General features: G+C 48.6%; 1 protein-coding gene and 1 long non-coding RNA gene across 3 annotated transcripts in view; one reads left to right on the top strand and one right to left on the bottom strand.

The window, feature by feature from the left end:
- Window positions 1–13,699, bottom strand: part of LOC105491523 (uncharacterized) — a 32,488-nt gene extending 18,789 nt beyond the window's left edge. For both annotated transcript variants that reach the window (XR_011616507.1, XR_011616508.1), the window contains exons 1-2: window positions 13,559–13,699; window positions 7,050–7,099 (exon numbers count right to left, since the gene is read on the bottom strand). This is a non-coding gene — a long non-coding RNA (uncharacterized lncRNA). The remainder of the gene's footprint in view (window positions 1–7,049; window positions 7,100–13,558) is intronic.
- The window catches only part of LOC105491524 (cyclic nucleotide gated channel subunit beta 1), an 88,855-nt gene that overhangs the window by 39,808 nt on the left and 32,745 nt on the right, over window positions 1–16,302 (top strand). Inside the window, exons 19-24 of the mRNA XM_071084654.1 lie at window positions 7,575–7,682; window positions 10,521–10,678; window positions 11,813–11,968; window positions 13,625–13,833; window positions 14,925–14,975; window positions 15,736–15,822. Coding sequence (XP_070940755.1) covers window positions 7,575–7,682; window positions 10,521–10,678; window positions 11,813–11,968; window positions 13,625–13,833; window positions 14,925–14,975; window positions 15,736–15,822 — 769 coding nt within the window. The remainder of the gene's footprint in view (window positions 1–7,574; window positions 7,683–10,520; window positions 10,679–11,812; window positions 11,969–13,624; window positions 13,834–14,924; window positions 14,976–15,735; window positions 15,823–16,302) is intronic.

Genomic DNA, 16,302 nt, shown 5'->3' with positions numbered 1-16,302 from the left:
CGGCACTATGCCACCTGTTTATCTGGCAGATGAAGAGACTGAGGCCAGAGGGAGAAGCAGCTGGACTAAAATCACACACAGCGAGTTGGTGTCAGAAGTGGGACTATGATGCCCCTTCCTGGTTTTCCTTACTCCTGGCTTAGGGCTCTTATAAAAGCTCTCATGGGAAGCCCTGTCCCAAATGCCCTCAGCTATAAGTTAGAAGGAATAATATAATAAATAATATAGTAATAGTGGGACATGGTGGCTCCTGCCTGTAGTGCCAGCACTTTGCGAGACTGAGGTAGGATTGTTTGAGGCCAGGAGTTTAAGACCAGCCTGGCCAACATAGCGAAACCCTGTCTTTCCTAAAAATGCAAAAAAAGTAGCTAGGCATAGTGGCACACTCTTGTAATCCCAGCTACTCGGGAGGCTGAGGCATGAGAATTGCTTGAGCCTGGGATGCAGAGGTTGCAGTGAACTGGGATGGTGCCATTGCACTGCAGCCTGGGCAACACAGCAAGAATCTGTCTCAAAAAATAATTTAAAAAAAATTTTTAAATAAATAAATAACATAGTAATATATAATAAATGTTACAGAATTGATTTCTACCTCCTCATTTTATTTTATTTCATCTTCGACAGGATGCTATTAAAACTTGCATATGATTATAACTCACCAAGTCTTTTTAAAAAAAAAACTCTTAAATTTTAAGTGTACAGTACAGTATTGTTACCTATATGCACATTATTTTACAGCAGATCTCTAGAATTTTTCATCTTGCATGACTGAAACTCTATACCCATTGAACAGCAACTCCCCATTCTTCCCTTCACCCCTGCCCCAGCCCCTGGCAGCCACCATTCTACTTTTTCATTTTACTTTCTGTTTCTATGAGCTTGACTACTTTAGATATCTCATATATGTGGAATCATGCAGTATTTATCTTTTTGGGACTAGCTTATTTCTCTTGGCACAATGTCCTTAAGATTCATCCACATTGTAGCATGTGACAGGATTTTCTTCCTTTTTAAGGCTGAGTAATATCCCATTGTATGGATATACCACATTTTCTTTTCTTTCTTCTTTTCTTTTCTCCTTCCTTCCCCCTCCCCTCCCCCTCCTCCTCCCCGTCTCTCTCCCCTCCCCTCCCTTCCTCTCCCTTCCCTCCCGTCCCCTGCTTTCTTCCTTTCAGACAAGATCTCCCTCTGTCACCCAGGTTGGAGTGCAGTGGTATGATATTGGCCCACTGCAGCCTCAACCTCCTAGGCTCAAGCATTTCCCCCTTCTCAGCCTCTCAAGTAGCTGGGACTACAGGCACGTGCCACCACCCAGCTAATTTTTATTTTTTGTAGAGATGGGGTCCTAGTATGTTGACAAAGGCTGGTCTCAAACTCCTGAGCTCAAGCAATCCACCTGCCTTAGCCTCCCAAAGTGCTGGAATTACAACCCAGCCCACATTTTCTTTCTTTATCTGTTGATGGACATTTATATTGTTTCCATCTCTTGGCCATTGTGAATAGTGTTACAATGAACATGGGAGTGCAAATATCTCTTTGAGATCCTGATTTTGATTATTTTGGATAAACACCCAGAAGAGGGATTGCTGGATCATATGGCAGTCCTATTTATGATATTTTGAGGAACCACCATGCTGTTTTCCACAGTGACTATACTATTTTTCCTATTTCTCTACATACTCGCCAATGCTTGTTATTTTCTGGTTTCTTTTTTTTTTTTTTTTTTGGATCACGGATATCTTAACAGATGTGAGATGGTATCTCATTATGGTTTTAATTTGTATTTCCCTGATTATATGGTTTGGCTCTGTGTCCCCACCCAAATCTCCTCTCGAAATGTAATCCCCATGTGTTGAGGGAGGGACCTGGTGGGAGGTGAATGGATCATGAACAGCATGGTTTTCCCCATGCTGTTCTCATGATAGTGAGTTCTCACGAGATCCAATGGTTTAAAACTGTGGCACTTCTGGCATTTAAAAATGTGTGGCTCCTCCCCATTTGCTCTCTCTCTCCTGCTCTGTCATGGGAAGATGTACCTGTTTCCCCTCTGCCTTCTGCCATGATTGTTTGTTTCCTGAGGCCTCCCAGTTATATTTCCTGTTAAGCCTACAGTACTGTGAGTCAATTAAACCTCTTTTCTTTATAAATTTAAAAGAAAAAGTCTCTCTCTCTCTCTCTCCCTCTCTCTCTCTCTCTCTCTCTCACTGCTGTGTAAGATGTGCCTTGCTTCCCCTTTGCCTTCCTCCATGATTGTAAGTTTCCTGAGGCCTCCCCAGCCACGTGGAACTATAAGTCACTTAAACTTCTTTCCTTTGTAAATTATCCAGGCTCAGGTAGTCCTTTGTAGCAGTGTAAAAATGGACTAATACACCCAACGATTAGTGATGTTGAGTAGCTTTTCATATTCCTGCTGGCCATTTGTATGTCTTCTTTGGAGAAATGTCTATTCGAGTTCTTTGCCTATTTTTTAGTTAGGTAATGTGTGTGTTTGTTTTCATATTAAGGTGTAGGAGTTTCTTTTATTTATCAAATATATAATTTTCAAAGATTTTCTCCCATTCTGCAGGCTTTCTTTTCACTCTGTTGTTTCCTTCTATGCAGAAGCTTTTTAGATGGAGATAATCCCACTTGTCTATGTTTTGCTTTTGTTACCTGTGCTTTCAGTGTCATCCACCCATTGTATTATTAGATAACATAATGTGGGCCAGGCACAGTGGCTCATGCCTATAATCCCAGCACTTTGGGAGGCGGAGGCAGATGGATCACCTGAGGTCAGGAGTTTGAGACCAGCCTGGTCAACATGGCAAAACCCCATCTCTACTAAAAAATACAAAAATTAACTGGGCATGGTGGCTCATGCCTGTAGTCCCAGCTGCTAAGGAGGCTGAGGTAGGATAATTGCTTGAACCTGGGAGGCAGCAGTTGCAGTGAGCCAAGATCATGCCATTGAGACTCTGTCTCAAGAAAAAAAAAAAAAAAAGATAATAGATAGTATAATGGAAACACCACAGAACACTAGAAAAATAATCATCTAAATCCCACCACCCAAGATGGTGTTTTTACTGCTCTGCATTCTCCTCTATGCCTTGGTTAGGCTCATGGGCTTGAATGGTTTTAATTGGAGGAGGGATCCAGTTTACGGTGCTGTCTCATTCCATGAACCCTTTTCCATATTGCTGGGCTGTCTCCTTAATGCTCAGTTATGATGGCTGCTGGGTATTCCTCCAGCTCCATGGGCTGGAATGAACTTAACAAATCTGCTCTTGTTGGGCCCTATCCATAATGGTACCATGATCACGTGTTTGGTCTTCTGCTCTCTACCCTTGGGTTCCTTTCTCAAGAGTGACACTCCTAGTCAAGGTGGTCCACATTTTGACACCTCTTCAGATAAATTTGTTGCTGAGTGGTTAGAGCTGCTTTCGAACAACTCAAGCCAGGTGCCTGGGAGAAGGCTGTGTGTGCAGCTGGAGGCAAACTGCCAAGGACAGGCCAGTGATTTTTAAGCTAAGGGGAGCTGTCTGTGCCTCTTCTGCACTGGCTGGATGGAGCGATGGTTCTTTCTTCTTAGCTAACTTTTGCTCTCATCCATGAACTCCTGAGTAATTGCTCAGCTGAGGTCAGAAGCCTGTCAGAATGGAGATGGCTAGGTGTAGCAAACTGAGGGCTGTGAGGTCTTAACGTAGAGAAAAGAGACACAGTTTCACTGGGCCTGGGGGTACAGCTCACAACTTCATCAGTTCTTATGTTTAGTTCACTGAATTATGTACAAAGCCCATTAAGGAATCCAGAAATGGCTCCACTTGTAGACGTCTGCTCTATTTACCCCTGTTCCCTTTATATGGGCAGGGAAACGACGCAGGCTGGGTTGGGTAGGGGGTGGCATATTTAGGGGAGAGAAGGGACCAAGATCATGTGGGGCTGAAATCCAAGCCTCTGTACTTCCGCTTGCGAGCTGAGTCTGTGAGGCTCCTCTTGTCCCTGTCATTCGTGCATTCACAAGCATGTACTGAACATCTGTATGTGCTGAACTCTGCCGTGGATGCTGGGGATACATGAGGGAGAAGCCTGGCAGGGGCCTGCCCTCATGGGGCTGACATTCTAGAGGGGCCAAGATAGACAATGAACAAGTAACCAAATAAACAAGCAAGTGCCAGGTTGAATGTGACTATGAGAAACGGGGCGGGAAACCTCTGCCTGAGCCCAACCCTGAGAGGTGAGAGTTCTGAGGCCTGCCTCTCTGTGGAGGCCGAGGCCAGTGGGGCTGACTCTGAGCAGGGACAGAATGAACATTGGGAGCAACTGACGAGGGCCAAAAAGCCACAGAGGAGCTTGGGCAAGGCCCTCCTTCCAGCTTCAGGCCATCGCTTGGGATGAATCCCAGAGCACCACTTGTAAGATGTGGGTCTTAAGGCGGGTCATTTAACCTCCCTAGGCCTCCATTTTCCTCATGTAAGACGAGGAAAGAAACACCACCTGGTTACTAGAATTGTGAGAATTTAACAAGCTACTGCACCCTAAGGTACTGAGCACAGGGCCAGACACAGGCAGTGCTGGGGGGCCAGGAGCTGCCAGCTTAGGCCCTCATTCTGGCTTCTCTGGGGCAGCTTGCACTTTCGTGTTTTTTTTTTGGTGGAGTTTCGCTCTTGTTGCCTGTTGCCCAGGCGGGAATGCAGTGGCGTGTTCTCAGCTCACTACAATCTCTGACTCCCGGATTTAAGAGATTCTCCTACTTCAGCCTCCCAAGTAGCCGGGATTATAGGTGCCCGCCACCATGCCTGGCTAATTTTTGTATTTTTAGTAGAGACGGGGTTTCACCATGTTGGGCAGGCTGGTGTTGAACTCCTGACCTCAAGTGATCAGCCCGCCTCAGCCTCCCAAAGTTGGGATTACGGGCATGAGCCTCAGTGTCCGGTGGCAGTGTGCACTTTCTAGGCTCAGGAGAGTGCTCTGTGCTGGGCACAGGAGGACTGACGTTGGGTCCCAGCAATGGGATTTTTGGCCCCAGTCTTCTTGTGTGGGGTTGTTCTTGTTAATTACAGTGTGAAAAAGTGAATCCATGAGTTTTGCCATCCTAGGTGAGTTGGCAGAAAGCAACAGGATCATTTCAGAGCCTTCTGGAATCAAGGTGGATGCCACACATCCCTCCCTCTGTATCCCCCTAGAAACCCTAGTGGTGGAATCCGGAGTCAAGGTGGTGAGGCTGGGGAAGAGCGCTGGCCTGGAACCCTGGCAGACTCAGGTTTGGGTCCCAGTGGAGTGTTGCGTCTGCACGGTGATGACCCCTGCCCCCAGCGTCCTCCTGCCCAACTCTGTGATTGGCCCTCAGGGGCTGGAGTAGGAACCTCTGCTGACGTGAGCTTCTTGGGAAGATGTGCAGATGTCAGCAGGTTTGGGCAGCTCAGGGCTTGGCCCCAGGCTGTGTTCCCAGAGAAGGAACCCGAGGGAGGCTCCTCCCCTGACTCCAGCTGGGGAAAGGGTGGAATTTGGGGACTGGCTGGAGTTTTCAGCTTCTGCTGGGAATTGCAGATTAATCACTGAAGATCCTTGTCAGGCTTGGTCCCAAGGTGAAGCTCCCTGCCTATGGATTCCATTTCTGATCAAACCTCACGGAAGTGAAGGCCCTGGTCAAGTAATCATGGCCGGGCACAGTAACTCATGCCTGTAATCCCAGCAGTTTGGGAGGCCAAGGCAGGCGGATCACCTGAGGTCAGGAGTTTGAGACCAGTCTGGCCAACATGGTGAAACCCCGTCTCTACTAAAAATACAAAATTAGCTGGGCATAGTGGTGCGTGCCTGTAATCTCAGCTACTCGAGAGGCTGAGGCAGGAGAATTGCTTGAACCCGGGAGGCAGAGGCGGAGGTTGCAATGAGCCGAGATCGCACCACTGCACTCCAGCCTGGTTGACAGAGCGAGACTCTGTCTCATATAAATAAGTAAGTAAGTAAATAAATAAATAAATAAATAAAAGAGGTTTAATTGGCTCATTGTTCCGCAGAGCGTACAGGCAGCATGGCAGTATCTACTTCTGGGGAGGCCTCAGGGAGCTTGCACTCATGGTGGAAGGCAAAAGGAACAGGCTCTCACATGGCAGAAGCAGGACTGAGAGAGTGGAGAGGTGCCACACACTTTTTAACAATCAGATCTCGTGAGAATTCACTCCCTATACAGTACCAAGAGGGGATGGTGCTAAACCATTCATGAGAACTCCACCCCCATGATCTAATCACCTCCACCAAGCCCCACCTCCAACACTGGGGATTTCAATTCAACATGAGATTTGGTGGGGTCACAAAGCCAGACCATATCAAGTCCTGAACTCTCATCTTCATGCTACTGACTGACTGATGCTCATCCTGATGAGCCAACACATATGCTTTCACGTGTGACATGCATACCCATGTCCCCAGACTCTTGGTTTTGTGTGCTAACACTTAGCCTTCTGTGTTTTAAATGCTAATGGAAGTCATTAAGAATGACCATTCTTCTCCACCAGGACTTCATTCATGGACGTATGAAATGCTCTTCCTATTGGTAGATATTGGCCTGGGCAGCGTCCTTTAGACGCAATCTTTGTGTTTCTACATCAGCTAGTTCTACTCTATCTTAAACAGGATTCTTTCTCTAACAGTGGAGCTTGCTTTCTTGGTGGTATTAAGGAATTTGTCTCTCTTGATCTTTTTTCCTCTTTCCCAGGCTTTCGCGTTCCTCAGGAAACCAATTCATTCTCACTGCTGGGGTAGAGGGTGGGAAAATCCAGAGACTTAGCCCCTAAGATGCCAATGTAAAATAGTATCAGAGGCACCTCTTCCACCTAGTCAGACGCCCAGGCTCAAACCTGCTGATGTCAGGCCAGAGGCAGGTTGAGCGAGAACCTTCTTGTCTCTGAAATTCAGGACAGATCTAGACACCATTAACCAAGACACTAATGGCTCCAGAATGCAGCACTCCATGGCAGACTTGGACTTCCTGACTGATGGAGGACCCTGGGATCGTTTAGTCCTCATTCTTCAGATAGGGAGCCTGGGGCTCAGGAGGGGATGGGACTTACCCAAGGTCACACCGTAAGCTGGAGACTGGATTCCACGGCTTCTCTGATAGCTGAAAAGGTGGTGTGATAGAGAGTAGAGGGGAATGAGGTGGGTGACTTTAGACTGGGAGCAGGATGGGGGAAGGAAGTTTAAGCTGAGAACTAAGTGATAAGAATCTCATTTACTTAGGTAGATTTAATCCCATTTTACAGAGGAGGAAACTGAGGTAACTCAGAGTATTTTAGTAATTTGCTGAGGCCACACACTGGTAAGAGGCAGGACTGGGGTGCAATACGAAGTCAGTGCTATTACCTTTAGGCCAAGTCATTTAACAGATGGGAAGACTGAGGTCTAGAGAGTGGCTCTGCCCCTCTCTTCTGCCTTTTTCCCTCCCTCCAGGGAAATAAGGACTCAGAAGTTCATGCTCCGCCCCGTCCTCTATCTGGGAATTGGCTCTAGGTGATCTTTAGGGATCAAAGTCATGACACTTCTCCCTGGGGCCTCTGCCCTTGCTGAAGGCCCCTTCCACATCTGTGTCTTTGCAGAAAGAAGCTGCCCTCTGAGGATGATGAGGCTGAAGAACTCAAGGCGTTGTCACCAGCTGAGTCCCCAGTGGTTGCCTGGTTGGACCCCACCACCCCGAAGGACACTGAGTGAGACCCCTCTGGGGTCTCAGAAAGTTGAAAGACTTGGGGGAGGGTGAGGGATGTGGGGGGGCTAGTGTGGATGCTTTTAGAACCTTCCACTATAAGGCAGACTTTGCCAGTGGCTTCCCGGCAGTAAGTCAGGATCGATCTCCTGCCCAGGCTGCTTCTGGCTGACCCAGGAGTCTTGTAAAATCCAGTGGGCTCAACCTCTGGGCCCAGGTGTGTCCATGGCCAGCAGCGCTCAGAGAGGGAGGGATCTCTAGGCAGAGGTCCCCTTGTGAATGAGAGGCTGAGGGGAGCTGCCAGCAGGGCTCCTGCTGCTGAACTTCTGAAAGGTCAGTGGGGACAGGGAGGACCACCAGGATCTCCAGTGGGTTCTGCCCTGGGGAGTTTGTGAAAAATGAAAAAAAAAAAAAAAAAGATTCCCTGGCCCTATCTGGCTGCACTGGATCAGAGCTGCAGACAGTGGGCCTGGGGAGTCCACATTTTCCGAACTCCCCAGGGGATGTGGTGCGGCTGGCCTGCAGAACAATGTTTAGAAACCACTATGATGACGGCTGGGCACAGTGGCTCATGCCTGTAATCCCAGCAGTTTGGGAGGCTGAGGTGGGCAGATCACCTGATGTCAGGAGTTCGAGACCAGCCTGACCAATATGGTGAAACCCTGTCTCTACTAAAAATGCAAAAATTAGCCGAGTGTGGTGGCGTGTGCCTGTAATCCCAGCTACTTGGGAGGCTGAGACAGGAGAATTGCTTGAACCCAGGAGGTAGAGGTTGCAGTGAGTTGAGATCTCATTTCTGCACTCCAGCCCGGGTGACAAGAGCGAGACTCCATAAAAAAAAAAAAAAAGAAAAGAAAAATAAAGAAAGACAGAAACCACTGTGATGGCACTGGGACCTGGGTCTCAGAGATTGAACTGTCCCCAGGGCTGGGCCAGTGGGAGGTATCTTCCTGAAGGATCTGAGAAGCTCTGGTGGATGGCGAATGCCCCAGCCCTGGGCTCTGCCTGGAATCCCGATCACAGTCCTTGGCCATGACTCCTGGATGAGCCACAGGAGACAGCAGGCATTCCTTCCTCCTTCCAGTCTTTTTTCCTATCCACAATTTTATGCAGTTTGTGCTTAACAGAGCTGTGGAAAGTTAGAAAAGATAAGCAAGAAGAAGTCCCAACCCCAACCTCAGTCCAGTTGGCCACTGTAGCATGCAGTGGACTCACATTTTATGAGGTAGGGTAGGGGTAGAGGTAGGGTTTAATATCAGAAACGAAGGCAGAAATGAGGTATAATGAGAAAACCTATTCTTGAAAAGTCTTAAGGAGGTCAACTTGGAGACCCATGTATTAGCTAGGCAGGCTAGGCTGCTGTAACAAATGGACCTCAAAGGCTCAGTGGCTTAAGGAACACGATGTATCATATATGCCATCGTCATCTCACTAGTTGCATGCATCAGGTCAGCAGAAGGTTCTGCTCCATGCAATCATTTAGGGACCCAGATGACAGTGCTCTGCCACTTTCTCCATGTACCTTCCCATATCCCACTGGTCACCACTAGAAAGGGAGAACTCCAGGCCTGTCTTCAGCAAGGAGGCCCCTAGTTGCATGTATTGTACCTCAGAGCTGACATTCCAATAGCGAGAGCCTGGCACGTGGTCCCTGGCTGGGTGGCTGTATCCCAGTGAGTGTGCACCACAGGAGAGAATGAGTGTAGGGGAGCAGCTCATGTCCCCACCACACCTGTATGCCAGCTCTCATTAGGAACCCCACACTTGGCCGGGTACGGTGGCTCACGCCTGTAATCCCAGCACTTTGGGAGGCCGAGGCAGGTGGATCACCTGAGGTCAGGAGTTCGAGACCAGCCTGGCCAACATGGTGAAACCCCGTCTCCACTAAAACTACAAAAATTAGCCAGGGGTGGTGCCTTGTGCCTGTAATTCCAGCTACTCGGGAGGTTGAGGAAAGAGAATTGCATGAACCCAGGAGGTGAATGTTGAATGAGCTGAGATCGTACCATTGCACGCCAGCTGGGCGACAAGAGTGAAACTTCATCTCAAAAAAAAAAAAAAAAAAAAAAAGAGCCACACACTTGTTTTCTCCGGCCCTGCTTCCTCAGTTGAGCTCAAAAAGAGTAGTCAACTGCAGTTTCTGTGTCTTAATGTATGAAAAAAAAAAAAAGATAAAAAAGATATTCAGCTCAGCAAGATGATCTCAGTGAGGCCACTCAGAGGAAAGAAAGCACATTCACAGGCCTGCTTCAATGCACCCAGGGCACACACCCCACACTGAGTTGAACGCTAGGCAGACTCATTCATTCTCTGTCTCTCTCTGTTTCTCGCTTTCTCTCTTGCTGACAGTGCAGAAACTTTAATTCCTGTAAGTTAAAGGGATATAGAATGTATCTGCACTGCTTTTTCCAGCAGTTATGTCCTAAGCCTAAAAAAGTAGGCCTGCTCCCTCTCTGTTCTGCCCCTGGACACGTATCTCATGTGAATCCTGCACTGGGATGAACAGCCCAATTTTGCTGAACTCTAAACTGAGTTCCAAGAGTTTCCTCCTAAATTACAAGTGGAGTCACGCGTTTTCCAGAACTGCCCATCTGAATCAGAGCCTACGTGGTACATTTTCCAAAAGCTGGGCCAGAACACCTGGGCATTATTCCCGGACTGAATTTCCTCCTAGGAGATTACAGTGGGTCTGTGGTTTCTGATGTCAGAAGGAGACGGGGGCAGGACTTACCTCCTTCAGGCTCTGCCAGAAGGTGGGACACAGACGCTGCACAGCTCTGGCCTGGGGGCGCAGGGGTCCCTCCCGGCTCAGCCTGCTCAGCTTTGGGTGATGTTCCCACAGCGGCCAGGACCGTGCGGCCTCCGCGGCCAGCACAAATAGCGCCATCATCAGCGACCGGCTCCAGGAGCTGGTGAAGCTCTTCAAGGAGCGGACAGAGAAAGTGAAGGAGAAACTCATTGACCCTGACGTCACCTCTGATGAGGAGAGCCCCAAGCCCTGTGAGTCTGGAGCTGGAGGGGGCCTACTTGGCCGGGGATGGGGTGGGGCCTCCAAAATCCCCTGTCAACTCATGGCGAGGGTGGCCCCAAGAAAATGGTTGAGGTCCATGAGAGAAGCCCAGATCCCCACTTTCTGGATTTGGGGTCCGTAGGTTGAGATAGGTACCCAAGAGTGGGAAGATCAAAGTTCTGGCCAACAATCCACTTGCACTCGGCCCTCTCTCCCACGGGGAAGTGCCTTCCTTGACCCTTCCATCCCTTTCCTACTGGTAGGTGGGTGGTGCGGCCCAAAATGTATGTTATGGTCTTACACTCAGATTGTGTGCACAGCCTGCTCTGGAACTAGGCAGTCTTATTTTTCAGAGATGTCAGTGCCTTGAAAGTTCTTATTGACACTATCCGAATGTTTCTTTTCTTTCAAGGTATTGGGAGGAAGTAAGACACATGATCTCTTGTCAGGGAGATTTTTTAGATCTTTCCAGAGGAAGGCTGTATCTTGGAAATCATGGTGCCCACAACAGGCCATGCAGAGCCTGATGTCACAGTCTTGAAGCTAGAAAACATAGCCGTATTGAACCTATAAGAGCCAATCCCTGGGTCACCAAAAGTATCATCATAGATACACAGGGAGGCTGTTGTGATCCCATCTGGTCTCTGTTTTTAGAGATGAAGGAGCTGAGATTCCATCTCAGAAACCTGGAGCAACACTTCCCTGATTTTGTTAGGCCCTTCAGCATTCCAACCATGGGTGCTGGAAACACTGGGTACAAAATGCCTCCATCTCATCAGAGGGAACTAAGGGGGTCTATGCATAGACACACAAGCAGACACTGAAACATCCAACTGGCCCAGAAACAACTCGTTTGGGTCAGCTTCTGAGAAGCAGTTCCAGCTTGGTAGTTGGTAAGAGTTTCTGGGTGGGCACCTGGGTTGCTGTTACTGTTGAGGAGGGAGTTGTGGAGTTCACTCCAGGAGAGCGACTTGGATTCTGTACACAGAGCTTGCAGCAGCTTGCATAATGGTGCCAGGGTCCTCTCAGCTCTGGATCCAGGATCTGCAGTTGGGACCCTTCTCTCTGCATCCTCTATGTGGGCCTCAGGGTTGGTTCAGATAGTCACCAATGTCATCCCACAGCCCCAGCCAAGAAAGCCCCAGAGCCAGCTCCAGCCACGAAGCCCGCAGAAGCCGAGCCAGTGGAAGAAGAGCACTATTGCGACATGCTCTGCTGCAAGTTCAAACGCCGCCCCTGGAAGAAGTACCAGTTTCCCCAGAGCATTGACCCACTGACCAGTGAGTCCTGGGGAATGGGTGTTCCCACTGTGTAACATGAGAGGGCAGGAGAGTGGGAGCGGGATAGGAAGAGGGTCAGGGGATTCAAGAGGTGGAATGGGAAGTCACAGATGACCTGGGTTCATGACCTTTTATACTTTTCAAAACCATTCCACAGTTTCTTGCCTGATTCTCAAAATAAACCCAGCCTGGCCAACATGATGAAACCCTGCCTCTATTAAAGACACAAAAATTAGCTGGGTGTGGTGGTGCACACCTGTAATCCCAGCTACTCAGGAGGCTGAAACAGGAGAATCATTTGAACCGAGGAGGTGGAGATTGCACTGAGCCAAGATCACACCATTGCACTCCAACCTAGGTGAAAGAGTGAGACTCTGTCTTAAAAACAACAACAAAAGTCCCTGGAATAGGAACATAAGATCACACCCGTCTTACAGATGAGGAAACTAAGGCACAGAGAAGTCAGCAAGGGTAAAGATGCAACTACTTAGTGCAGACCCAGGACTCCTGACTCTTGGCCAAGTCCTTTTTTCACTCTGGTCGTGCTGGCCTTTTCCTGCTCTGAACAGAAAAAGGGCAGGAGTGTGAATTCCTATTGCTTCCCTTTAAGCCCACTTCATATTCCTCAGAAATAACACCACTTCATACGTGCGTAGCACTTTAGAGTTCACAGCGGACTCCCTGCCTTTCTTATCTGACCTTTTCCTGTGATTTCGCAGAAGAGGGCAGGTGCCAGAGAGGGACTTTCTCAAGGTCACACATTTGGGGGACAGGACTTCAACCCTGGTGTCCACTGGATTTCTCAAATGAGCTGGTGGGCTGCGTGCAGTGGCTCAAACCTGTAATCCTGGCACTGTGAGAGGCTGTAGTGAAAGAATTGCTTGAGCCCAGGAGTTCAAGATCAGCCTGGGCAACATAGTGAGACCTCATCTCTACAAAAATAATAAACAAATAAACAAATAGCCAACCAGATGATCTGGAATACCCATCCATCCATGCATGCATTCACCTGTCTGTCCATCTATCTGTCCATCCTTCATGCATTATTTATTATTCTGTATTTACTAAGGCAGAAAATACATTTTGGGAAAAAAATTAAAGGAGAATGAAAACAATTAAAGAAGAATGAAAGTTTTCTAGTTGGCTGCCTATTATCTTATAATACCAGCATATTCCCTCCTGAGAGGATTTGATTTATTAGGGCTTATCAGTGATTTATTTTTAAAGCAGATAGTTGTTTTCTTTTTTTAAAGTAGACATAGGGTCTTGCTATGTTGTCCAGGCTGGTCTTAAACTCCTGGGCTCAAGCAATCCTCCCACCTGGGCCTCCCAAAGTGCTGGGATTACAGGCATGAGCCACTGTGCCTGGCTCCTAAAGCAGAGAGTTATATATACATATATATACGCACATATACATATACACACATATATATACACCCATATATATACCCACATATATACATATATTCATATATACACACATATATACATGTATATATACACGCACATATATACACACACACTCTTACAAAAGTGCCACATGTAGTAGTTGACGGAAAGTGTGGAAATGTAGAAAGAACAAAGCCCCACCTGATTCAACTGGTGAAGAGCCTTGCCTGGCTGATACTCCAGCGGCCCCGTCCATCTTCCCCACAGACCTGATGTATATCCTGTGGCTGTTCTTCGTGGTGATGGCCTGGAATTGGAACTGTTGGCTGATTCCCGTGCGCTGGGCCTTCCCCTACCAGACCCCGGACAACATCCACCTCTGGCTGCTGATAGATTACCTGTGTGACCTCATCTACTTCCTGGACATCACAGTGTTCCAGATACGCCTGCAGTTTGTCAGAGGCGGGGACATCATTGTGAGTCACAGGCAGGTGGTGTTGGGATGACCGCGGGCAGACCGCTCAGCCAGGGCCTTCAGGGCACTGACCCCTGATGCTGTCATAGATGACAAAATAAGTGAGTAAGGAAATCTCAAAAATGGCTGCAGTGCTTGTTCAACAGCATGGTTGTTTATTTTGCATGCCTTTGATATGTTCAAATTACACACATCACATATTGCTCATAGGTGAAATAGTTCCTGGACCACTTGACGGAATCAAAGATAGAGAAGTGGTCCAGAGAATGGTCTTTAGTGACGATGTACCTGGTTTGAATCCCGCCTCCACCACAGCTAGCTGAATCGCCTCTGTTTCCTCATCTGTAGAATGGGGATAGTAATAGCTTCCACCTCCCAGTGTTGCCATGAGGATTGGTTGAAACGATGCATGCAGGGCGCTCAGCCCAGGTAACCACTGGCAATTGACTTCTCCCAAGGGTCCTGCAAAGAACACACTGATGCTCTCCTACTTGGGCCAGTTTGAGACCCTGGCCTCTGGTCCAGCCCCGCGCACCACCCCCGCCTTACCAGGGAGGAAACTGAGGCCCTGACTGTGACTTCTCAGGAACAGGAGACACAGTCCCTGTCTCCCAGTGTGGGTCACTTTCCAAAATTCCACCCCGGCAATGCCTGTTTTGCTGTGTGCAGACGAGCTGAGGTTTTGCCTCTCAACAATTTTCCTTGGAGAGATTTAAAGGGAGTAAAGTAAAAAGTAAAGAGATTTCCTTGGAGAACCTCTTTTCTGGCCTGATCAGAGTGGTTACCAATTCCTCAGAAAACAGATGTGCAAATGGCCCAGGTAAGACCAGTCAGCAGAGAGAATAAGCTTAATGTCCTCGATTTCCACCCAAGAAATCAGGATCTAGCTAGGTGACTAGAACAAATCTCTCCTCCCTGAGGGCCGGGCCTCTCCACCTATAAAACTCAAGGCTTTCACCAAGGCTCAGATGGTCCTCGAGCTGTTATGCTCATTTGAGGGTGGGGTTCTTCGGGAAATTTCACAATTGCTCCCCACAGGGTGAGGGATTAAGCTCTAAGGCCATTTCACCATCATTATTCCCTTTCTTTCAGACGGACAAAAAGGACATGCGAAATAACTACCTGAAGTCTCGCCGCTTCAAGGTGAGTGCCGGGAATGCAAGTTTCAGAAGGGGGAGCCTCAGAGGGCCCTGGGGGGCTCATGAGATGTGGTTTCTGCCACACGGAGGGATGCTGGTCCCTGTGGGAGTGTCCTCCAAGCCACAAGCCCCAGGAGACCAGCACGGGCTGGGTGGCCCCCAGAAGCTACCTTTCTTTTTTCTTTTTTCTTTTTTTTTTTTTTTTTTGAGACAGAGTCTAACTCTGTCTCCCAGGCTAGAGTTCAGTGGTGTGATCTCAGCTCACTGCAACCTCTGCCTCCTGGTTCAAGCGCTCCTCCTGCCTCAGCCTCCCTAGTTTCTGGGATTACAGGTGTGCACCACCACACCCAGCTAATTTTTGTATTTTTAGAAGAGACAGAGTTTCACTGTGTTGGGCAGTCTGGTCTCAAACTCCTGATGTCAAGTGATCTGCCCGCCTTGGCCTCCCAGAGTGCTGGGATTACAGGCATAAGCCATCGCACCTGGCCAGAAGCCACCTTTCATTGTGTCTGTACCACTCCCGCTCCTACTGTATGGCACAGCAGCCACTATCGGGGATAATGAAACTGCCCTTGGGGCTGGCAACATGGGCTTTGAAGCAAACAAAGGCTTGTTGGTGGGACACCTTCTGCCCTCTAGTTTGAAGCTCTCCTGGGGCATTCTAACCTCACCTTTCCATGGAAGGGAAAGACTCCGCCTCTCCCCTCACCCTCAACCCTGGGGTCACCCGTTTTTACCCCCGTGGTGTCCCATGGGGATTTCAGATGGACCTGCTCAGCCTCCTGCCCTTGGATTTTCTCTATTTGAAAGTCGGCGTGAACCCCCTCCTCCGCCTGCCCCGCTGTTTAAAGGTAGGACTGCTGGGCCCCCCACCCCAGGCCTTCAGCTCATCCCTGCTCTGCACCGGCACTGGCATCTTCCTGTCTGCCCCCAGCAGCACTGGGGAGGGAGCATCCTTGAGGGATGGCCTGAGGGGAGATGTGTTTATTCCATGTGTGTCTCAGTGGAAAGTTCATTACAATTGCTAGTGCTTGGTGGTGCTGCATGTTAGGTAGTGTTATTGCCAGCGTTTTGCAAATGAAGGGACTGGGGCCCAGAGAGATTAAGTAATTGGCCCAAAGTCACAGAGCCAGGAGGGAGTGGAGCCCGAATTCGAATGCAGGTCATCCGACTCCACTGTTTATGCTCTCGGTGATTATAGACACTCTCAAGAGGGGGTTTCTGCTTTATGATGGTCTCTGTCTAAAAAATGGGGGCATTGGTGCTTGGAGAGGCAGGGGCATTTGCCCTAGGTCGCAGGAGCAAGGAACTGCCAGGGATGGATTTGAATT

Source organism: Macaca nemestrina, chromosome 18 (genome assembly GCF_043159975.1).
Source record: "Macaca nemestrina isolate mMacNem1 chromosome 18, mMacNem.hap1, whole genome shotgun sequence".
In the NCBI taxonomy this organism is placed as follows: domain Eukaryota; kingdom Metazoa; phylum Chordata; class Mammalia; order Primates; family Cercopithecidae; genus Macaca; species Macaca nemestrina.
This window is presented reverse-complemented; position numbering and strand designations above follow the sequence as displayed.